This window comes from Myiozetetes cayanensis, unplaced genomic scaffold, assembly GCF_022539395.1.
Source record: "Myiozetetes cayanensis isolate MyiCay16 unplaced genomic scaffold, myiCay2020 scf16, whole genome shotgun sequence".
Taxonomy (NCBI): Eukaryota; Metazoa; Chordata; class Aves; order Passeriformes; family Tyrannidae; genus Myiozetetes; species Myiozetetes cayanensis.
Genome location: NW_026087270.1, coordinates 17872677 through 17896127, shown reverse-complemented (window position 1 = coordinate 17896127; position 23451 = coordinate 17872677). Strand labels below are relative to the sequence as shown.

General features: G+C 48.3%; 1 protein-coding gene across 2 annotated transcripts in view; it reads left to right on the top strand.

The window, feature by feature from the left end:
* The first annotated feature begins 222 nt into the window (after nucleotides 1–222).
* The window catches only part of GNAO1 (G protein subunit alpha o1), a 130109-nt gene continuing 106880 nt past the window's right edge, over nucleotides 223–23451 (top strand). The window contains exons 1-2 of one of the 2 annotated variants that reach the window (XM_050311067.1): nucleotides 223–740; nucleotides 823–865. In XM_050311067.1, coding sequence (XP_050167024.1) covers nucleotides 623–740; nucleotides 823–865 — 161 coding nt within the window. In that variant the 5' untranslated portion in view covers nucleotides 223–622. The remainder of the gene's footprint in view (nucleotides 741–822; nucleotides 866–23451) is intronic. The other variant, XM_050311066.1, reaches the window with a different exon arrangement.

Sequence of the window (23451 nt, the reverse complement as noted above, 5' to 3'; positions counted from 1 at the left end):
GTGCCCGTATCCCTGTCCGTGTCCCCATCCATGTCCATGTCCGTATCCCTGTCCCTGTCTCCATCCCTGTCCGTGTGGGGCGGGCGGGGCCGCCCCGAGCATGCGCGAGCCGCGCGCGTCACGGGCGCGGGCTCGGCCGGCGCGATCGCGCATCCCGGCGCGCCCCCGCGCTCCCTCCGCCCGCCCCGCCGCGCCCGCGCCTCCATTCGGCTCCGCCGCCCGCCCAGGAGGGGACAGCGACAGCCGGGAGCACGGCAGAGGGACGGACCCTCCCCCGCCGCCAACCCGCTTCCTCCTCCTCCTCCTCCTCCTCCCCCGCCTCCGCCTCCGCCTCCCGGCCGGGAAGAGCTCGCCGTGCCCGCAGCAGCCCCGCTGGATGCACTGAGCGCTCAGGCGCGGGGAGAGAGGGGCAGGAGGGAGCCGGCAGCCCCGCCGCGGAGGCGCTGCGCTGCCCGGAGCCTCACGGCCATTTGCTTTGATTCTTTTATTGCCCCCCGGCCGCCTCCCCCTCTCTGCCCGCGGGAGCCAGCCGAGGCGGCGGCGGCGGGGGCTGCATCCCCCCCCCCTTTTTTTTTTTTTTTTTTTTTTTTAATTTTTTTTTTTTTAAATTTTCATCGCCGCCATGGGATGTACCCTGAGCGCTGAGGAAAGAGCCGCCCTGGAGCGGAGCAAGGCCATCGAGAAGAACCTGAAGGAGGACGGGATCAGCGCGGCCAAAGACGTGAAACTCCTCCTGCTCGGTGAGAACCCGCCGGTCGCCCCCATCGCCCCCTCCTCCTCCTCATCCCCCGCGCTTACCCCACCTCATCTCTCTCCCCACAGGAGCCGGGGAGTCGGGCAAAAGCACCATCGTGAAGCAGATGAAGTAAGTGCTGCGGGGGGCGCGGCGGTGCCGGGCGGGCGCGGGGCGGGGGCTGGCGGAGGTGAGCAGGGCCGCGGGCGCCATGTTTACCTGAGGGGCCGCCGCGCCCGGCGCTGTCCGCGCCCGCGGGTGCTGAAGCGTCGCCCCGCGGGGAGGGGGCGGGCGGGCAGCCCACCTTCCCCTCCGCGCCGATGTCCCCGCTGTCGCTTAGGCTTAATGTCGGGGTGTTATCTGCCGGCTCTGCGGATTTAAACCAAGGCTCCCTGTCGCTCTCGAAGCCCCTTTTATATCGAGCTTTTAGCTTCTCCTTTTTCTTAATGAATGGCAAACTTGGCCGCCCGTCGCATTCAAACCCCTCCTGCTCGGGGGTCCGGGTCTCCCGGTGGTACCCGGCGCTGCGCCTCGCTGGGGCTCCCACACGCTCTCCCCGTGTTTAATTAGATGTTACCGTGCAAAAAAACAGCACACGCTCTCTTCCCAGCATCTCCGTGGCTGGAGTAATTGCACCCCGTAGGAAAGCAGGCGCAGGGAAGGCTGATAGGGGTGGAGGTACACCCGTGGCACGGCTATTCTCTCCCTCCTCCACCCTTTTTTTTAATATAAATTAAAATACATTGAAATACGCCGTCCTCCCACCGATACAGACATGAGGGACTGGTTGGAGGCTGGCGCCATCACGGAACGAGCCGGGCGCTGGTTCAGGGTCTGGATTACAGCTGGGAGCGGTTGCCGCTTTGCGATGCCGGTGGTCGCAGAGGGATCCGTGGCTGGGAGGGCCCCCCGGGGTTGCTCAGCGAGGGGCAGAGGCTCGGAGCGGGGTGTGGATGGGCCGCGGGAGGGGGTGCGGGTGTCTCTGCCGGCGGGCGGGTCCCGGCGTTCAGGCGGTTGGCGCTGGACAGCGCCCGGCGGGGGCTCGAACCCGCGCACCGGGGAGGAGCTGCTGGCCCGCCGTGGGTGCCTGAGTGTGAGTGAGTGTGAGTGTGATTGAATGTGTGTGTGTGTGTGAGTGAGTGTGAGTGTGGGTGAATGAGTGTGAGTGTGTGTGTAAGTGTGTGAGTGAGTGTGAGTGTGATTGAATGTGTGTGTGAGTGAGTGTGTGAGTGTGGGTGAGTGTGAATGTGTGTGTGAGTGAGTGTGAGTGTGAGTGTGGGTGAGTGTGAATGTGTGTGTGAGTGAGTGTGTGTGTGAGTGTGATTGAATGTGTGTGTGAGTGAGTGTGTGAGTGTGGGTGAGTGGGAGTGTGAGTGTGAGTGAGTGTGAGTGTGGGTGTGATGGTGTGAGTGTGGGTGTGTGTGAGTGTGGGTGAGTGTGAGTGTGAATGAGTGTGAGTGTGAATGTGTGAGCATGTGTGAATGTGTGTGTGAGTGTGTGTGTGCGTGCCAGTGTGTGTGAGTGACAGTGTGTGTGAGTGCCACTGTGAGTCTGCACTCACATCTGCACCATGGGGGCAGATCTGGGCCTTCAGCCCAGCTCTCCTCCAGGCAGGGTGGCTTAGCAGGTGACCCGGATATTTCTGTATCAACTCTGTGGCCGCTGCGTCCACCCCTCGAGGGTTCAATGAAACCATCATCCCTGCCTGAGGCAGTGCTTTTCCCAGGGCACTGCGGGGCTGGGAGGTCTCTCCTCACCTCCAGTGCCCAGCAGTGGCCGTGGCTTTCCCCACCGACATTTGTGTACCCTGCTTCTGTCGAGGCTCTCAGCATCCCCTTCCACGGTTTGAAAGGGGGCTTTCCACCCCAGCAGTTTGATTTGGGGCTGGGGCGGGGGGGGTTTGGTTTGCTGCTGTTTGTGTGCAAAAGGTGGATCAGGGGAGATGTCGTTGCAGATGAACACCAATAAATTATTTAATCTCTAGGAATTGCTTCTGCAGAAGTGTGCTGGAATGGCGGGCGATGGGTTTGGGCTGGAGGGAGAGGCTGTGGGTACCACAACAGCAGAGCACACACACAGAGCCCACAGGCAGGAGGGCAGGCAGTGATTGTGCTGGCTTACACAACTAGTGTGCAATCACCCTTGTTTTCCCAAGAGCAGAGCTCTTGGTTTTTGAAGCAAATTGCATCAAGATAATAACCTGTTTGCTGGACTATATTGGTGTATCAAGGACTGAAATATACCCTGTTATACATATATATATATATATTTCATTAACCAGACTGGGAGTAAGGCGTGCTACGCCTGCAGCTTTGTACCTGACATGGAAATGCCGAGGAGGCTGCTGTGGTGGAAGGGCTCGTAGTGGTGGAAACTGGGAGGCGTCCGTGAGTGTGGAAACTCCAGTGGAGTGTGCGGAGGCCGGGGTGGGGACAGCGGCGTTGCCATGAGCACGCAGCAGGCATCTGGAGAGAGCGGCGCGGCCGTGGGCACCGCGCAGAGCGGGGTGCAGGGAGCGGCGCGGGGAAATTAACATCGCTGAAAATTAATTTTAAATATAATGGAGCCATTAGCATTTCACCTGGTCAGGCTCCATTAGACAGGCTTGCTGAGAACCTAATGAATTCTTAATAAAGATTAAATCGTGTGTTCATTAGATTTTGATGAAAGAGACTGCTATTTTATTTTTTTAAGACTGTGTTATTGGTGTGCTTCTAGATAATAAATCTCATCCTCATGGATGGCTAAAGCAGCTTCCCACTTGGATATTGCCTACAAAGAAGCACAGGAATCTGTAGACAGATTAGAGAATGCTAAGACAAAGGAACAGAGAGCAGACATTATTACAGAGCACTAAGAAGAGGTTACACACTGTCCAGTTAATCCTTGAGATACTAGGTAGCAGGAGAAGAAGTGGCAAGTAGAAATTGCAGTAATTTAAGAGTGTAGCCAGAATGGGGATAAGGATTCATAAAATTCAGGATGTTTTAGTGAAATATTTGGAGGTACCTTTTAGCTGGTGAGCGAGATTATCCAGCACAAATAGAGGTACTGGTGAGTGGCAGAGGGGTGGAACTGGAGTCCAGCATGTACATCTCAAACAGTGGCAGTACGGGCTAGGAGTGGCACTTTTAGCACCCATGGTTGTTCTGACACCCTTAACCCTTGTGCTTTGACTGTCCCCACCTTGGCTGATTAGTTTTGCTGTTATTTTTTCACAACCAATCCTGCAGTTCAGATACTTCTCCCGTGCCTCAAAATGAAGGGTCAGGGCTGAGCTAGTCAGAGGAACAGTCCTGAAAGGCATGGTTGTGCCATGCAAGCCAATGAGACTTCAGAGTGTGCCACAGCATTCAGAATCAGGCTGTGACCAGATTCTGTTTTCACTCAGCTTAAACTAAAAACCAGCTGTACCCAAGCAAATCTGGGGCTTTCTTTGGAGATCCAAGCCAGAGGGGGAGAGTTACTGGATGAGACAAATTCATCTTCCACTCACACCACCCCATCTCAGCAAATTCACTATGATGTGGGACTGCAATGGATGTCAACGTTTTATAGATCTTATATATTCAAATAAATGTTGAGTACATGCAGAATTTGGTACACTCGATCTTCCTTTCTGGAGTTCCTGGACTGTAGCATGGAATAGAGACTGATGTTATTCTGGGACACTTTTGTGGAGAATTATGACTCCAGTGAAAGTGCTTGTTCATCAGAGGCCCAGCCTAGATGGACACCAAGCGTATCTCTGTCTCTCGCTGCTTAGCAGGATACTTAAATGCATGCAACGGTTCAGTGGTGAGCAGGGTGCACTGCTGGGGTGGGGAACACCATCCGCTGCCATCAGCTGAGGCTCCAGGGAATTCGGTGTTTATTGTGCTTACGCAGAGGGGCTGAGTTGGCTGGCCTGGCTCCAGAACCAGGGTCCTGCCGCCTGCTCAGCAGCAGCCGTTCTGGATGGTGAGCAGGGCAGTATCTCACCTTCCCAAATGAGGGCTTAGTGATAGTGTGTCGTTCCAGAGGTCACGTGGCTTCACCTGTCCACAGGAAGAATCTTGGGGCTTGGGGTTGGTTCTGGATTTTGCCTCTGCAGAAGCAGCAGTTTCTGTCCCCTGCTGAGCTGGGAGCAGGGAGGTGGGTCCAGCTGCCTTTCACAAGATGCTGGAGCTTCCAGCCCTTCATGTCCTCCAGAACAGCTGTCTCACTTCACCAGCAATGCTGGCAGCAGCTCAGCTGATGGGCTTCTTTGCTGTGCCAGTTTTTGCAAAATGTTTTTATGTTATGTATGAGAAGGATGGAGAAATACAGTCAGGAGACGAATACACTTGTGGTTCTCTTGGAATAACTGCTATCTTCTTCCCAACAGCCATCACTCCCAACAGCTGCCTGATACATTGTTTTGACCTTTTTCAAAAAGCCTCTCAAAAGAGCCCCAGGCCCTCCTTGCTCTCTGTGTAACTGAATTACTTGTAATCTAATGAACTTCTTCAGTGAGAATCAGTCCCCGCCCACTGGTTTTACAGCCCATCTCAGCAGTTTGATGCCAAATGCCATTGAAATGAAATGACGTGTTGTGAACACCCACTTGAGTGCTCTTTGCTGCGTGTCTGTGTCTCAAAGCTGTAGTGATTTCACACTTGCAGCCCCTTCCCCTGGGGGGGCTGCTCTGCCTCTGTGACGTGTTCCTGTGGACAGGACTGCAGACTGTGTCTTCGTGGCCTGTCCCACTGCCAGCTCTGCCCTGGGGCTCTGGGTGCAGACCCCACTCGGCCCTGCTGCTGCCTGGGAACTTGTGACCACAGTGTGAGCTGGAAGCCCAGAGGCACGAACCTCACTAGAGCAGCAGGTCAGGCAGAGCCATCCTGACTCGTCCCCTGCTCTGTTTTCCAGGATTTCTGTGACTTAAGGCCCAAAGTAGGGCAGTGACAGGCTGTGCCTGGGCCACATTTGCACTGTTTCAATAAGCAGGGGAAGAGCTGCAGCTTTCCCGATGAAGCTGTGTCGTTCTCCCAAGACCTGCCCCAGTGCACTCTGCCCTGGGTGTGGATTTGGCACTGCAGGATGGCACACTCAGGCCCCAGCAGGGAGGCAGCTCGGGTGGGGCTGTTCTGGCAGTGAAGCCTGTATTTGGTAGCAAACTGCCTGCCAGGGCAGCTCTGGGGTGTCAGGATGGCAGCTGGGCAGTGCTTTGCTGGCCCTGAGGAAGGCAGGGTCTCCTGCCAGGGTGTCAGAGATCATTCCAGTGGAGGCTGCTGGAGGAGGAGGCTCCCCCCTCGCTGCAGCTTCTTTCCTCACCTCCTTCCCAGATGCTTTCTTGCATCCCTGGATGCTGTGGGTGCCACATTCCACACCCAGCAGTGGCACAGTGCAGGGAGATTGCCTCTGAACTAGGCAGGAATAAGAGCTGGGAACGGAGGAGAGTGAGGCTGTTTATTTTGCCTTGTAGTTGCAAAGGGCAGTCATGTTTTCAGCATTTATTTCCTTCCTTTTGGATTATTAATTGTGCTTACAAGCTAGAATGTTAACAACCAGAGTTCCTTATTTGTATTTAAAGTTCTTATTATTAGACTGAGAGAGATTTCAGAGAAAAGCAGTAACAATATTAGAAGGCAAGATGGAATACATTTTGGGTTTGCGTTTTTTCTTTTTCCTTGACAGTTCTTAATTTGTTTCTTGTTTTAGGGACTCATAAAAGTAAAAATATCTTTCAGTGACAACAGTGAACTGCATAGCTTCTCCTCTTTCAACCCAGTTTTAAAACCTTAAAAGAAATTTGCCTGTCATATTCTGACATGACACATCTAGTCCTGTTGGAAATGTTGTAGCAATCTAATGAGATGAAAGCGGTTGTTTTAATGAGCTCAGAAGAAAGAGACAAATCTGCTGCACAAATGTAACCAAGGATCTGTTTTGTTTTCTGGCTTGGCTAACCCAGAAGTTGTAGGACACATTAGACTGAGTCATGACAAATGAAAAAAGGTTGTAGTTTTCCTCTTCAGTCTGTCCTTTCCTATTTGTCTGAGATGTAATTTCATATCTGATGTGAGTTCTGCAGGATGCTTACCTGGGGAATATGGGGAAGAATAATCAAAATGGTGGAAGAATGAAAAAGAGACAAATAATGGAGGTGGAGACACTTTGTTGGCTCTTCTGCTTGTTCTGGTCAAGAGAAGGAGTGAAATGAAGAAATGCTTCACTGCTGGCCAAGGCAGGAGCAGGTTGCTGGTGACCTGGAGAGTAAGAGCCAGGCAGTCAGGAACGTCTCACAGCCTCATAATTAGCTATTTTATTCCAGCCCCTTTGCAGAGTTACAGCTTACCTCTGCAAGCATGGAGCTCACCTGGTTTCCCTCGAATCTGCAGGATACAAAGTCCCAAATGAGCGCTGGGGTTGGGAGATTCGCAGCCAGAGAGCCTGACGCAAGCGCAGGGTCTCAGACCTCGATTTCGCAGACTCCTGCTCAAGCTGTGAGGCAGGTAAAAAGCTTTCTCTGTGAGGCAGCAGCAATTCACAGAAGGACCTGTCCTCTGCACTCTGAAGGCCTTGGTAACACCCTGAGTGTGAAACACAGGGCTTGGTGCTTTATTGGTTGTGGAGCGTGAAGAGGAGCTCTGGCAGACGAGAATTGCCGAAAGCTGCGATTCGGGCGGCCGGGGTGTTTAAGAGTCTGGTCACTCTTCCGGGTGCAATTGCAAATCTCCCGAGATTTGTGGTTTTCTGCAGAGCCTGAAATTACTTCTGTGGAGCCTGGAGTCGCATGATGACGGGCTGAGCTCTGTCCTCAGGGATCTTGGCTTAGTTCCATTCTGGTTTAGAAAGAAAACTCCCCGCACTCCTCACTTCAGAGAAACGTTAAAATTTAAATGTCCCAGTTCTAGCCTGAGGGGCCAAGAACTGGGAGAAAAAATAAAAACCATCCCAAATGAAGGCAAGGAAATCAAATTGCTTGATTATTTTTTAAGCCTGATTCTTTTTTGCATTGGCAATATTGAAACCAGCAATCTCACTTATTTCAAATTAATTTGAAGGCTACTGACCCCAGATCCTCTCTTAGAGCTGACTGGACTTTGGGCCAAGTTCTTCCTACATTGATGTCCATCAATATATAGGCTTTATGAGATGTGATGAATTTCATATGTTTGTGTGGCACTTTGTGGGATCCTGGAAATTGCTAAGTTTCATTCACAAAACCAAAACCAGGAAACAAAAAGATCTGGAAAGTATTGGCACATTAAACCTGTGGTCATTTCTCTTGCTTTAAAGTTGTTTTTTTCTTAGAGGGGAATACTAATGATTTGTGCCACAATTTCCCTAATGCTGAAGAAATGCTCTGCCTAATGTAAAAATCCCCCTAAACTGTTAATTGAATCATTCTCATTTTAGTTTTAAGACCATTCAGGCAAATGACAGATGTAGGGGAGGTTGGAGGATTACAGTCCTGATTATAAGATGCTCTTAGGAATCTGCCTAAAATCAGAAAATGCAAAAGGCTGAAAAATGCTATTGGGTAGCACAAAGCAAAGGAACCAATGGTTTTCTAGGGCTGAGCAAAATGGAGAAAAAAGTATTTTAATCCAAAGCTCGATCATTGTGTGCTTATTGTGGTAATAGAATAAAACTCTTGATGAAGGCATTTCCTAGCTTACCAATAAAAATGCTTATCCTCCCCAGCCTTCACATTAATTGAGAAAGAACTGAGGAACACTCACAGATGGGAGCCCAGGAAACTGTAGTAAGCTGACATCATGCCTGTTTTCAAGCTGCTAATCAATAACATTTCTGACATTGAAAAAAAGGATTGGCAGGGCTGAAATTGCTTTGTTTTTCTTTATTCTTGGGCATGTCCTGCTTTGCTTGGGCACTATAAATTACATTGGTTCCTCAGCACACCTTTTGTCGAGTCTAACATCCCTAAGTTTATAACCAGGGAGCTGGACTACACCAGCTTGAGGGAGAGAGGAGAGGGATGGTTAACAAGGGGTCCTCCCACAGTGAAATGAGTTTGGGACATGGCTGTTGACAGCCCTCTTCTCCCCATGAGGCCATTCTGTGGGGTCTTGTGTCCTCAGGAGCCAGAGACAACTCATCATCTGTTCCATTTGTTACAGGATAACTTGAGCAACCTTGCAACAGAAATGCTGCTGGTTTAGGATTGCGGTGGTCCAGGAAAACTGGGAGCAGGTTTTGGCAGGAGCAGGATCCAATGCTGGTAGGAAATATAGGGTTTGATAACAAGGAAAAGGTAGGAAATACAGGGTTTGATAACAAGGAAAAGGATTTTCTTCTCTTTGGCAGGTGACAGGCTCCTCTGCGTAGAAATGGTACCAGTTCCCACCAGGAGCCCACGAGGGATGTCTGCAGGAGCTGACTCAGTGAGTGGAGAGCGGCTCAGCAGGCTCTCACTGGTCCCAGAGAAAACATCCTTCTTAGAGAATCCATCAGCCCAGTGTTACACCTTGGCAGGGAGGCTGGGAATGGACATTTTGGCTCTGTGCATGTCCCTCCTCTGAAATATAACCCCCCAAGTGCTTAGAACAGCCTGAAAGGCAGAACAGTGACTCAACGTGCTTTGAGGCTCTCCAGCAACTCCAGACTTGTATTAAATGCTCTCGTCTACAAGAGCATAATCAACAGCAACTTGTACACACCACAACAGTCTGGTACAAGTCTGGGAGCGTTTCTGCATCAGCTGGGAATCGTTACAGAAGGGGATGAGGACGGGATTGCATTGAGGAAAATATCACTTAAATGACAAAAATGTATTCTGGCTCCTAGCAGAATGTGGTGATTTATCCTGGCCCGGTTAGAGCTGATTGCAGTTAGTAGCTCCAGTTTTAAAGCATTAAACAAAAGTGCATAGGAAAGGCTGAGTGCACAAAATGGATGCTAGGCAGAATAATCTGGGTAACAAATGAGGGGTTTTACAGCTAGGTTTCTGGAGCTGTGGCATGTGCTAGCTCACAGTGATATAGTGATGTTTCCTCACTGCCAGAACAGTGCTCCTTATTCATTACAGCCTGATTCTTTGCCACCTTGGAAGCCTGGATTTCACTGTAATTTGGCTCCTGCCTTTACAGCAAAGGTGGTGGAGGATTTTATGTCAATGTCTCTCAATGAAACAGTCCCATGTATGTATTTCTGGAGGAATTTTGTGTTGTCTCTCCAAAATTCGTGGTGAGATCTTCAAATTACTTCCAGGGCACCACGATGTGGATCTGCATGCCCTAATTTGAGGTTGCAATAGCTAAGCCTATGTGAATTTGTCCTCCTCTCCCCTGCTTCCCAGCTGGCGTGGCAGGGCACGAGCTCCTGCATAGCATGAAGGTTTCTGCTCAGCTTCATCCACAGGAGGGACATACCACCTTCACAATGAGTTTTCAATGTAACACAATCAGCTTGGCTGCTGAAGTCGTGCAGAACTGAGTATTTGATTCAGCATATTTTGGGAACCTGTTCTTACTTTCTCACAGCCTCTTTGTGTCCATGGGCAGTGCAAAGGGTTATTACAGCAGGGGCGGTGATGGCCTGTCTGTAAATTCTGTCACTGTAACGTGTGTTTGCAGAGACTCTATCAGCTCATTTCATCAGTAACACTAGCACAAATCATTGGGATGAAAGAAAATTGCCGTGATGAACACACACCTCAGAACGTCATCGTACTGTTCGTTAATTGCCAGTCACCCTTCGGTGATTAATTATTTAGCCAAATTGCAAAAAATTTTCCACACGAATGAGAAGATGTTTATTTAATAAAGCAGAAAGCTCCTAGAAGCATGCCCTTGTTTTCCTCAATTTAGCTGTATAATAAACTTACACTCTCCTGATTTTGCAGCTCAGAAAAACACCCAGCGTGCTGTATCAACTGGTTGATGTTGGTTTTTGTCCAGCCAGTTCTTCAGCAGGAAACCTGATGCTGCTCAGTGTGTGTGTTTAAGATGTTTAGACTGAGTGGTAGATACGTGAGCTGATGGTCACGGTTCGTTATCTGCATCTCCCTGTGTGCCCTGAGCCCTGTGACACGCTGGTGAGGAGGAACAGGGCAGTGCTGTGCCAAATCCCAGCCTGAGGCTTGGCATGACTCCAGCATCGACTGATGGCATCAGGGTCACGTTAGGAAAGAGGAAGAGCCTCCAAGCCCCTCATCCTGGCTGCAGCCTTGTGCTTGGTGGGAGCTCTCCTGAAGTGTGCTGCTGGGAGCAGCCAGGTCTGACCTGTGCAGTGAGGTGGGATGTGCAGGAGACAGGAATGCCAGTGTTGGCACTGGAGGATCCATGGACTGACAGGGAATCCAAATCTTGGTGTGTTCTCGGGTGATATTGGTGTCTGTTCAGTGTCTGTCACCATAGCTAACCATTAAAAGCATTCAACAGCAACAACAAACATGGGAAAAGGATAGAAACACTAAGAGAGCCCATAAATGGTAAAGAGTTAGTCATTGGTAATTTTTGTATGGTTCAGTAAATAATTCAAAATTCAGGCTTTATTTATGTTTTTATTTATAAACTACTTCTTTTTACTGATCCTTGCAAGAAATCTGTTTATTTTAAATGCATATTTGGATAAACAAATTACAGAGTTTTTTCTACATGACAGAGCATGAAAATTGAGTTATTACACTGGTACTTTTAGTCCTGATCAGTTAGATCAGATTGTACTACTTTTTCCATATATGATCAAACAAATAGGTGAGGCTTTCTGGCATAAGCAGATGTTCAGGATTAAATTTAAATTCTGAATTTTTTTTTTCAATATTTCTTTATAGGAATTTGAAATAGGTTTTTAGAGTTTCCAGTAAAAAGTAGAAAAAAGTTCTTGCCACCCAGTTTTAGCATCGCTTTGTTTGTCTGACCTTTGTCCAAATATCATTCTGTTTCTTATGCCTTTTGGAAAATAAAAGATCAGAGGAAAAAAAAAAACCGATTCTTGTGCTGTAGCTCTTTTCATGCCTCACGCATTTCCTTTTTGCCTCAGGAGCTCTCAGGTACCAGCTCTCAAATTTATTTCAGTTACAGTTCCTCGCCACGTTACTTGTGTCAGGACAAGAAAAAAAACGCTGTCTGGTTTTTGGAGGAGCAGGTTTAATTGTAGCATTTTATATGTATTTAATGACTTCGAGAAATGAGGTCGTGTGAAATCATCTGGAACTAAATCTTCCTGTTCCCCCCCCCCCCCGCTTGCTATTCACAGAGCAGCATCTGAAATGTGGTGTTAAGCTTTGGGCCTCCTAAATCAAGGTGGAGAGCTGGAGAAGGGGATGCTGAGGGAGACCTTGCTGCTCCCTTCCACCACCCAAAGAGGGCTAAAGATGAGGTGAAACCAGGCTCTTCTTAGAGATGCACAGGGAAAGGATGAGAGGCAGCAGATAAGCACTGCATGGAAATTAAGGCAGAATATACGGAAAGAAGGTTTCACAGGGATGTTGATGCAAAAGTGGAACTGGATTCAGGGAAGGGGAGAATCATCATCCCTGAGGAATGTCAAAACTCAGATAGGACAAGGACCTGCACAACCTGGCCTACTTGAGACGGTAGCTCTGCTCCAGAGAGGAACCTCCACCCCAAGTTATTCAATGATTCTGTGATGAGAAAATCCAAATGAGTCTCCTTATTCAGTGTTCCTAACATGAGTGTTGAGTAAAGAACTACCTCTGGATGTGGAAAGCCGAGGGACAGCGTTGCACAGCGTTACCAGAGTATCCCCTTAGAGCGCTTGGAAAGCCCGGCTGAGCTGGGACTGTTTGGTTATTGTTTCTAATTCCCCCACCCGGGTTTGTTTCTTTGCTTCTGAGTGTTGTTTTCTTGGATTTATTCCATGCAGCATTTCACGGGCAGCCTTCTGAAATCCTAAGCTGCAGTTTGATTAACGTCTCTCTTTGTTGGTGGTGTGGTTTTAAGTCACCCCTGCCTGTCCCTGCTCAGCTGTGGTGGTGGGGTGATGCTTGTATGGTGATGTATGGCAGTGCAGTGAACCAGACTCTGGCACTGATATGGGTTAACAAATGAAAAAAAACCCCAAAAACCCAGAAAGAAATGTCCATCAAATGCTCCCTTAAGGCAGCAATGCACTGAAGGTTGAGGTGTGAGATTGTATTGAAAGATTCAGTCACTCCTGGCTAGTTCTGTTTATCAGGTAAATCAAATTTTGGGGGTAAATCAGTCACATTCAAAGACTATTTGAAAAGTAGAAAAGTCTTTCTGTACCTTTAGGCATTTAAATGATGGGTGTTTTTTCCCAAGCCAGTCTTATTTTCCCTATTAGTTCCTGTAAAAGAAATGCAAATCTTGCACTAGCTTGAAATTTCAGTGTTGTTTTAAATAAATTTCCTGTGATCCACAACCCAGTGAGAAGGAAAGTGTAGCCATTTGTTGCTGGTTCAGTGTATTTAGGCCATCTTTCGTGCTTGTAGAGGTCAAGTCCATTTAATCTGGTTATGCTATTTCAATCACATTTACATTTTTAATGCAAAGCTCAGGTTCGCTTCACACTAGAATGATCTTTCTGGTTTTGTAACAAGCTTTAGTTGCCCTGGGATTTGGAGACTTCTCTCTCTGTTTTGAGGCCTGCATAGAAAGCCTGTCTTTGCTATGGTTGGCTTGACCATGGTGCCTGGGATGGTTTGCACCAGTGACCTTCTGCCTTCAACTGTATTCCTGCATTATCTCCCAAGAACAGAAAACAAGGCCCTAAATACTTGCTTTGTTGGTGACATCACTTACAAATACCCAGGAGAGAAACGGCCAGCCTGGCAGAGGTTTGGCACCACCAGGCAAGACAAGAACTTACTGTAGGTTGTGAGAAAGAGGCACAGAGAGCCAGAGCTCCATCTTTAAAGCAGGAGTGAAGTGAGGAATCACAATCAAGTTCGGGTTCTGGATAACAGAACAAGGTTGTTTGCTGAGCAGTCATCCAGGAGACTGACAACAGCTGGATACAGCAGTGCACAGGCTGGACACTGATACCTGTGTGTGAACCTGGCTCAGAGCAGGTGCTTTGAGTGGATCAGAGTGGTCAGAGCTGCTGAGAAGGGCAGATGCTGGCAGGAGAAATGGCAACACCCCGTCCACAGTGTAGGGTGCGGGTGGTGGGATGTGACCAGGAGAGAATGCCAGCAAGAGAGATCCCAGCAAGGCTGCTCTTCATGGTAAGACTTGAAGACTTTCCTAAGTGAGGTTGCAGAAGCAGGACCCAAAACTCTACAAGATAAAAGACATAATGAGACCGTGTGCTTTTCCTTTCTTAAAATACATCCTTCGATAACCAACACCAAAACACAGAGGAAAGGGAGAGAAACCGTTACAAGCAGTACTTCTCTAATCTGACTTGTTCTGTCCCAGGAGACCTCCTTAAAACATATTCTCATGAGCAGTGGTCCTTACTGTGAGTGGAGAGACACTGAAGCATTTGCCCAAAGTTGCTGCAGTTTGTATCCAACAGCAGTGTGATGAGTGTAAAAATAAATGCAAACGTACATAGGAACAGAGGCAGATCTTATATCCAATTGCAAAGTCACACTTAATTATTAATGACTGAAGTGCTGTAGCCTTTCACTTAGTGGCAAAACACAGCCTGAATATTTCTCAGGTTGTGTCAGATTGACAGAGCCTCAGTGCCAAAGACAATGTCAGCTCTTCAGTGATGGATCAAGTGCCATGTAGGAGAGCAAGAAAGGTGAATATTCAAATGAGAATCTTGGTTTCCTCTGATAATAAGCCAGGAATTCCACATTCAAGAACTGATTGACAGAAGTTGCCCTTGTCATAGACAAAATGGTAAACAGCTTCAGAATAATGAATTACAAGCAGAAATTATACTGGTGAGTGATGGAGTAAATCATGGAAAGGTCATTTTGTCCAGCTCTGTTCTGATGGAACTCTTTTTGATCACATGTTCCGCGGTGTTCTGCATGGTTTACTTACAAATGACCTGAAGACACCAGCATTTTCACAATTGTACATCACTACCCACAGATAGATTTTGCATTAAAGAACTTTCTCCAGTGCCCTGAAACTTCAGTCTGAAATTTTCTCTTGCTTCTCCTAATCACTTCTCAGCACAGAAGAGCTTTCCCAGTGTCAGCTGCTGGAGCAGTAAGTATGACCGGTGAGTCTCTGGGATAAACTGAATCTTTCCTGGCCTTTGTGCCAAAGTTTGGATGGAGAAGAAGTTTGGATGGTGTGGCTTTCCTTTTCCCATACTGAAGATACCAGTGCAAGGTGCAAGATTTCAGGGGTTGTATCTCAGATCCCTCTTAGTGAATTCGTGTCAAGTAAAGCAAACTCAAAGCTGAAAGGAAGATTACACTGATGGCAAACGAATCTTAAGGAGAGAGGTTGTGGCTAGATCGCATTTTGAGTGCTGGCCTGCCAGGAGCTCAGGGCAGCCTCTGGTGAATGTGGAGGAGAAATCTAGAAGTTATTCTTTGTAATGGTGCTGCAGATTCTTGTTTGGCTACGCTGACCCAGCGAAACAGAGGCTGTAAAGCCACCCATGGCTTTCTGCCCTCCCCAGTGACAGATGTGAACTCTGCAGCCCACGTGCCTTACACGTGTGCCAGAGAGAGCAGGGCAGTTCATGAAGAGAGTGGTCCTTCTGAAAACCGCCTGCAAGCTTCAGAGAACAAGCACGGGTGTTATTTGGCCTCTTGGTGGTTTTCTAAAAGTAGAAGATGCCCAAGAACTCATTGTATCTGCAGCTGGTGCTTGCCAGAAGTGCTTGTATGATCTGTATGGATGAGTGGAGAAAAGGGTGGTGGGAGGAGGGAAAGGCCTCGGAGGAGGAACAGCTGAGGAGATACAAATGAAAACTCAATTAAACAGAAGAGAAGGAAAATTCAAACTAGCATTGACACCCTGCTCAAGGCTGCTTTGAGTCTGGATTTCATCTGTAAACCTAGTGAATGGAGAAGGCAGCAGTGAAGAAAATAAATTACCTTCCTGGAAGGAGCTGAATTAGATGACCAGGAAGATGAAAACATTCAAATACAGATCTACTTTGATGATATGCCTAGGGCTTGTAACAAATTCAACCAGAACGATAGATCTTGGGCTTGTAACCATTCCAAAGCTTGTCCAATGTATGAGATTATTTTTTTTATAAAGGACTCAGTTTATTTGCCAACTGGAACACTTGAAGTGGACAATGAATGTAATCCTGTATTGCCTTCCACCCTATGTAGCCATGAGGATGATGCTAATTGGATTTGTTAAAATCAGAAGGGTGCCATTTGGTACTCATTTTGCCTTGTGCCCTCAGTGATGCTGTTTTGGGATACAGACAGGGATCTGCTGTGGCTGTTCTGGTTGCTACTGGTTTCCTGGTTTGTGTGAGAGGCGTGCAAATGCTCAGTGTCATCAGCTGTTGAAGCAGAGAAGCTGAATGTTGGGTTTTTTTTTCTTTTAAGATAAACTGTCATTCCTCCAGAATGTGGTCGTCATCAATTTATTTCAGCTTTATTTTGCTCTTCTCCAGCTGTGTGAAGAGCATGTTCAATATAACCAGTCATTCCAATAGCTTAATTTCTCCCCTAAGTATTTTGCTTCTTTTGGGTTGTCACCACAATCCCATTTAAAAGCCTGCTAATAGTAATTGAAAGCCATAATAAGCTTGCATGTAGTATCAGAGTTTGAGCTGTGTTTTATTTCTGTAAAGCAGAAATAATAGTTAGCTATGACAGATACTGGGGAGCCAAACAACAGCCAAGGCTACCACGCTTTTGGAAACCTTCACTGCTAGAAGTCAGTCATGGATCCAGAATCCAGTGAAATGAATGTGGATCTTCCCAAGGACTTCAGTGGGATTCTGATCAGGTTCTGAGTGCAAAACGTGATCAGCAGTGGCCAGGTGGAGGTTGGGCACGCAGCAATCAGGAACTCTGCCTTTGCAAAGAGCGTCCCTGGGATTCAGCCTGTGTTTAAGACGGTTTGTGTTGATCCTTCTGCAGAAAGCAAAGGGCAGTGGAAGTGAAAGGGTGCTGGCTGGGTTGGACTAAGCCCTGTTTAAAGCAAGTAGTCTTCTAGACCATTTGAAAAAGGATATCAGCTTTGTTGGAGAGGAGGAGTCGGCTGATCCTATCTGTTCAATTCCTGGTTCTTAATTATTTTGGCTGATAGCATCTATATGCTAAGTCAATCCCAGTGAATGGCATTTGAAACATCCTGACTGAAGTCATTACATTATCACATTCAGGCCAGGCTTTAAGTAAAAGAGATTTGGCTTGTTCTTTACACTGTTTGGCCCCTGTCCCGAATGTAGGGCCATTGTAATGGAGGATTATCTGCACTGGAGGTTTTCTTCATTTCCATTAGGAGAAAAATGTCATTCAGCGTGGCAAGGGCAGGCTGGGATGGCAGGAGGAGATTGGCCTCGTGCTGATGCCTTTGTCACCCTCGGAGCAGAGCCTGACACCCCCTGACACTGCCGGGCCTTGGAGGGGCTGTTATTTATTGCAGTGTGTGGAACACATTGTCTTCTGAAAGGGAGGAGAATCAGCCCTTTATCAGCAGGAGTCACTGGGCAGTGCAGTCACCGAGCTGCAGGAGCTGAGGTTTGTTGACATAGTTGGCTTTTCAGCAAGTGCCTCTGTGGGTCTTTTCTTTTAGTCTACATCTCTTTGGTGGTGGTTAAGGTGGATCTAGGCTCTCCCTGTCTTTCCCAACCTCTGTGCCTTTCCTACCATAAAACCTCAAGGGTAGGGACAGAGGGACTCGTATTTTTCAAGCTTATGGATTCCCATAAGGCCCCTTCCCTGAGATACAGAAACATCCTCTCATCTGGAGGTGCCATCTGTCCTGCTATGGGTTGCCTTAGTTAAAGGTTCCTGCAGTCCATGTGCAGACCACGAAGGGCCCATCCTGCTTTGGTAGGCACTGCTTGCTGGTTCCAGGACTGCACTACCCCCACACAGAAAGGGCTGTCAGCATGTCAACAGTAAAGCAGAAGGGGCAGTGGCCATAAGGAATGCTGTTTGCTGACCAGGATGACCCAAACTGAGAGAACTTATGATCTGTAGATTTGTGCTAAGATAACCGATTCAGAGCTTGAAGTCTCTGGGAATGTAGTAGATAAATATTTTGTCTCCCAGATAGACAAACCAATTTCATCTGATGTTGAACCTTCTATTTCCATGGACTTCTTATATTATGAATCTTTTAAGTAAATCTGTCTGTAGGTGCTGCAAAATGTGGCTCTTATCTCAGCTGGAGGGAGGAGAATAACCTGGTTTTTTAATGCCTGTACAGAACAAACTGAACGTGTCCTGGTGTGGTGCAGTTTAGCTGAGGTGTGGGGGGCTCCTCTGGTCAGTGCAGGGATGGGAAGGGGAGTCTGTCCCAGAGGCCAGAAGTGTGCCAGTGCATGGTCCTGCCTGCAGATGTGGAGATACCATCAGGCTGTGCAGAACAGAACATACTCCACACTCCAGGAAAGCCAGGTTGGGGTGCAGCAGCTCAGCAAATTCATGAAGTAGCAAGGCAGATTTTATCCAAAGGTGCTGTTGGATATGTTGGCAATGCTCAGATCAAACCTGCTTTGTTGCCATGATAGTAAACATGGTACATGTGAAACTCGGGGCCATGAGCCAGTATAAAGGGATAAGATAATGGATGTTGCTTGAGCCTTTTACTGTCTTTGTAGTTAGAGCAGTTATTGGAAGGCACTAATCCCTTTCTGCTTATTATTGACTTTTGAATGAATCCTCATACTCTCTCCAGCAGCAAAACTTGTGGTTTTCAGGCTCACTAAAGCTCAATAGAACCAAGACCTTGTCATTTATTTTCACTGTTACTATTATTTTTCTATTTCAAAGCAGAGTTTTCTGCTGCGAATTCCCCACTGTTTGCTCACAAAAGCAAGCAAGGGAAATTGTTATTTTTCATCCCGAAGCTTTTGTCCTTTATACTTTTATAATCCACGTGAGGCGACTTTGCTGGTCATTAGCCGAGTTAGTAAAGGGAGCTTTCTTTGTTGGGCGATAGCAGGGAAACATCAAGTGTCTGGTTCCATGGCAGCAATTTGCTCTTGAAATAAAGCAAGCCTTGATAAGTTGCTACCCTCAGCTATATTTGTCCTAGTAAATAAACATCATCGGGATTTGAGCACAAATACACGTTGTTTTGCCCTGTTTAACTATTCTGAGATTGTGTCAGGCTAACAAGATTTCCTCTGCATCAGACAGCCGTGCTCTGTGGCTGGTGGTGTGTGTTCCTGCACCCCTGGCCAGGGGGGTGTCTCCTAAAGCATTGATCAGCACGGCAGATACGCCTGGAAATGCATCCCATTAACGCAGAGCGGTGCATTTTGGTGGGTTTGCTTTTTTAGAGGCCGAGGTTTCTAGCAGTGGAATGATTTGCCTTCTGCAGTGCCTTGGAAGGGCAGATTTGCTCCGAGGGGGCTGTGGTGTTCCAGCACTGGGCACGTGGGGGGCATCACACCCTGGGTGACCGCGCTGCCCGCCCAGCTGAAGGGCAGCAGCTGATACGTGCTGGCTCACGGGGGCCAGAGGAAGCCCCTGGGATCCGTCCTTGGGAGAAAGATTCCGTTTTCCAGGATACCGATAAAAAAGTCATTAACCCTTTGGTGATGGATGGGCTGTTCAGCTGAAAATTCCTCATCTCAGCCTCACAAGATCAGGATCGTGCTTCTTCCCTGGCAGGCAGCAGGACCCAAAATTCAGCAGCAGCAGGAGACCAAGTGAAACACAACAGTGACATTTGTTCCACTTGGAGCAGCGGAGCCACCGCTAATTTGGGCTGGAAGATGGGAGCACAGGGCAAGGGCTGGTTCGGTGGCTTCGGTCAGAAAACATCCTGGGTGAGCCCAGAGCTGCAGCTGCCACCGGCTCTGCAGTGAGGTGAATCACAGCAGAAATAGGCCAGTGACACCCCTTTGCCATCACCAAACTTCCCATAGCCCTTTCTAGAAAATCCAGAGGGGATTACACAGCTTCCAGGCCAAATCCCAGCATTTCACTTACACACTGCGTGTCCGTACTCCACAGGTTGGCTGCCCCACCTGCTGCGCACCTGAGACCCAGAGAAAATGCTTTTCTTCACACTCATGATTGGCAGTAATTAGATTAGGGAGGTTGACAGTGTGGGAGGAAGGCTCTGCTCCGTAGACAGCCAGCGGTGGCAGTTGGTGAGGGATCAGGACAGCTCTATCACAGTGATTTGCCGGAGCACACGCGAGCCGTAACCTGAGCGAGAGCCCGTCGTGTGGGGGCTGTACACCCAGCACGAGAGGTGCTGCCTGCTGCAGAGAGCTGTGTGCTCTCACTGCTTCTCCACGCTGCTTTGAAACCTCCCAGTTAATCAAATCACTCCCTGAGCAGTGGAAATGGTGAGCTCCAGCTCAAAAGTGAGCCCCAGTTTGGTTCCTCAGGGGTCTGTGCCAGCCCCTGACAGAGGGAACAGGCAGGGGGTTTCTCCTGTGCTGTGCCTTGTATAACTCATCTAGGAGCTCAGTTCCTTTGAGATCTCCACCAGATTTGGCAAAATGGGCCAAGAAACCAAAACATTTCCAAAAGGGAGGCAGAAGGATCACGCAGGAGCACATGTATGGCCGTGCAGCATGTGTTGCATGATCCTGGGGACCCTGAAGAGCAGACTGAGAACCACGTTGAGGGAACCTATCACCCAGGTTTCCAAAACCACTGGACAAATATTAAACCTAATTACTTGTAGGCAAGCAGACATACTAAAGCTGCTCTGAAAAGATCCTTCAGTGAAGCGGTTTTTTGACAAGGAAAGCTAATTCTGGGCCTATTAGCCAGTTTCGATAAATAGAATCATCACGCTGATGAGCAGACACTGCTTAATTGCCTTCTATAAGATAGCTGGGGAGTGGAAAGCAGGGGCTGGAACTCCAGGCACACAGCCCCAACTCTGCCTGCCTGCAAGACAGCAGAGAAGCTGAGATGCCCCTTCTGGCAGGGATCAATCACGTACTGCTTTGAGCAGAGTTTCAGTGTATTACTCCCCAGTTTAGGCCAAATTCAGAAGTGAAGCTGAAGATGGTGAAGATGCATGTCAGAAGGAAATTGGTCAGAAAATGGCTGTCGGGTGGGCGTGAGTAGCACAGCGCAGTGTAACTCACAACACTTCGGCACTCAGTGGGAGAGCAAGATTGGTTTGAGTGAGAATAACTTACACGGGTTTGGGGCGGGGGTGGATGGGGAAGTACAAACTCTGAAAATGGCCTTTTTCTTAGGGGAGAATAAAAGGAGAGGCCGGGAAGGGATCTGTTTGTGCTGAGAAGTGGGTACCAGCCCCCAGAAACAAAGGGCTCTGTTTGCAGGGTGTGCCCCGAGGAAAACGAAGATCTCTTCCCATCTCCCAGAGCCTCCTCTTTCTCCCTGTGTCCTGGGAGCCTCTCTCCCTGTGTCCTGGGAGCCTCTCTCCCTGCCAGCCCCACGCCCAAGGGGGTGCAGAAGGATCCTCAGGGCTGGTTGATGCAAACAAAGCCCCAGAAGAGCACGGGCAAAGCAGGAGTGACCACTGGCAGCCCCCAGCCCAGGCAACGTCAGCTCGGAGTTTCCTGAGAGAGGGAGTGACGTTCAGTGCTGATGGCTTTGGGGTGAAGAAGAAAGCATTGCTGTGGTGGCAGAGAAATGTGGAGCTCAGAGTTTGCCTAGATGGCTTATTAGGTCAGAGCTGGAACACGCTTTGATTTGTATTCCTGATGATTGTACACGGGCACTAATTGGCCAAAGAAGCAAGGGATCTTTGTAGTTTAATGAGGAAAATATTGTGTAATGTGATGATTATTTTCTAATCAAAAAGCAGAGGAACAGAATGGAAAAGAAAACCTATGAGTGAATACAGACTGTAATTTTAATTAATATTTGCTTCTGCTAATCAGTTTCTCTGTTCTGCAACCAGCTGTTAGCCCTAAATATGCCCTCATGTTATATAAATATTATAGAAATCATTATTTAATATTATGCTTAATATTATAGAAATATTTCCCTTAATATGCTAAGCATTTTGCCTATGCATACTTTTACTCACAAATGTGAGCTCATTTAAGCCAACAGGACTGGCAACACTATGGATAGGTGAGAATAATTGGGTAATAATGAATTTTAACTTGATTTGTTTCTTTAAAAAAATAAATTGTAATGCTAAGATTCTCTGGCTCTACTCTCATAATTTCAGTGCTCACTATGCTCAGAAGCCAGTGCAGGGTTTCCACTCCTGCACTTCTTGCAAGTCTTACGATACCTTCTGAATTTTCCTTAAAAGCCCCTGGAGGCACATGAATTTGAAAAACCTCAGTTCCAGGGGGTTTTTTTGGGGGGAAAAAAAAATCTCATCCTCCATAGCAGTACAGAGGTCAGCAGTGGACCCATAAACCTAAAAATCCCAATATAACTAGAAAGAAGTATGTGTTCATCATACTTTAATATGAAAGATTTGAGAAATGCAGTTCTTATATGCTACAGAGAAACAATTTCATATCAGTCACCTCTTTAAACACCTGAAAATGTGCACATAATAAGCAAGGTTTTTTCCTGGTTTGTGTACATGCCGAGCCAGTGCCCGTGGCTGTGTGGATGTTACGTGTTTCCTCCCTCCCTGGGAGTCCCTTGCCTTGCACTGACACATGTCCTGGGGAAAGGGGGAAAAGGGCTCTGGTAATCCTGGTCGAGGCAAGAGATCATTCTTTCTGACTCTTTGCTCTCTCTTGGTCTGGAGGTTGCAAAATTTAATTTTTGGCCCCAAAAATGAGCCTGCAGATCCCCCAGGAGCAGAGCTGCTGTGAGACACCCACCGTCTGCGGGCAGATGTTTTCTGGAATTGCACTTTCAGAGTGTGGCTCCTTCCCTGCAGCCCTGAAATCGCTAAAGTGGGAGTGCTGCCTGCCAAAAAACCCCGCTGTTTTAAAAAGGAAAGGAGGGGAATGGGAGAAACCTCCCCCCATTTGCTGGCATTTCAAAGAGGACGTGCCCTCTGAGAGGCAGAGCCAGGGCCGCTTAAACTGACGGATCGGGGCCACCGGCCCCCCACGTTCTTCGCAGCAACGTGGCATTTTCCTCCTGAAATTGCACAAGTGTTCATGTGCAGGGTTCAGGAGCTCAGTGGTTGGTTAGTGGGGCTTGCTGCTTTCCCACCCGAGCAGGGGCTGGGTCCCCGTGGAACCATCCATCAGCGGGCTGACAATGACAGGCTGAGCTTTGGGAGCACAACAGAGATCTGCCAGCCACCCAACAGAGATCTCCTGCCAGCCACCCAACAGAGATCTCCTGCCAGCCACCCAACAGAGATCTCCTGCCAGCCACCAGAGCTGGCTCCCGCTGCAGATGGGCTCTGACAAAGGCCAAGGGAAAGGGAGTCACTGCTAACACGCATTTCTCCTTCTCTGTGCTCCTCATAGCACCGCTCCCAGGGGACAGAAGTGGTGGTGCCTGCATTTTACAGGGGGGGAACCGAGGCCCAGAAGGGGAAATGATTTGTAGGAGCCTTTTCAGCCAGTGCTGGGCAGGACAAGGAGCAGGAGCACTGGCCAAGTCCTGATTCCCTGGCAGACCCACACGTTCATCCAGCTGTCCTGAAAGCCACTGTATTTCCACGCACTTGCACTGGGAGGTACAGGCAGAAGGGGAAATAGGGGGGGTAACACAAATTTTGATAGCCCTGTTCCATCATGTGCCAAGCCTCTAATTTGTGCCTCCTTTGCTCTCTCTTTTACTCTGGGGACAGGCTGCACTCATGCCAGTACAG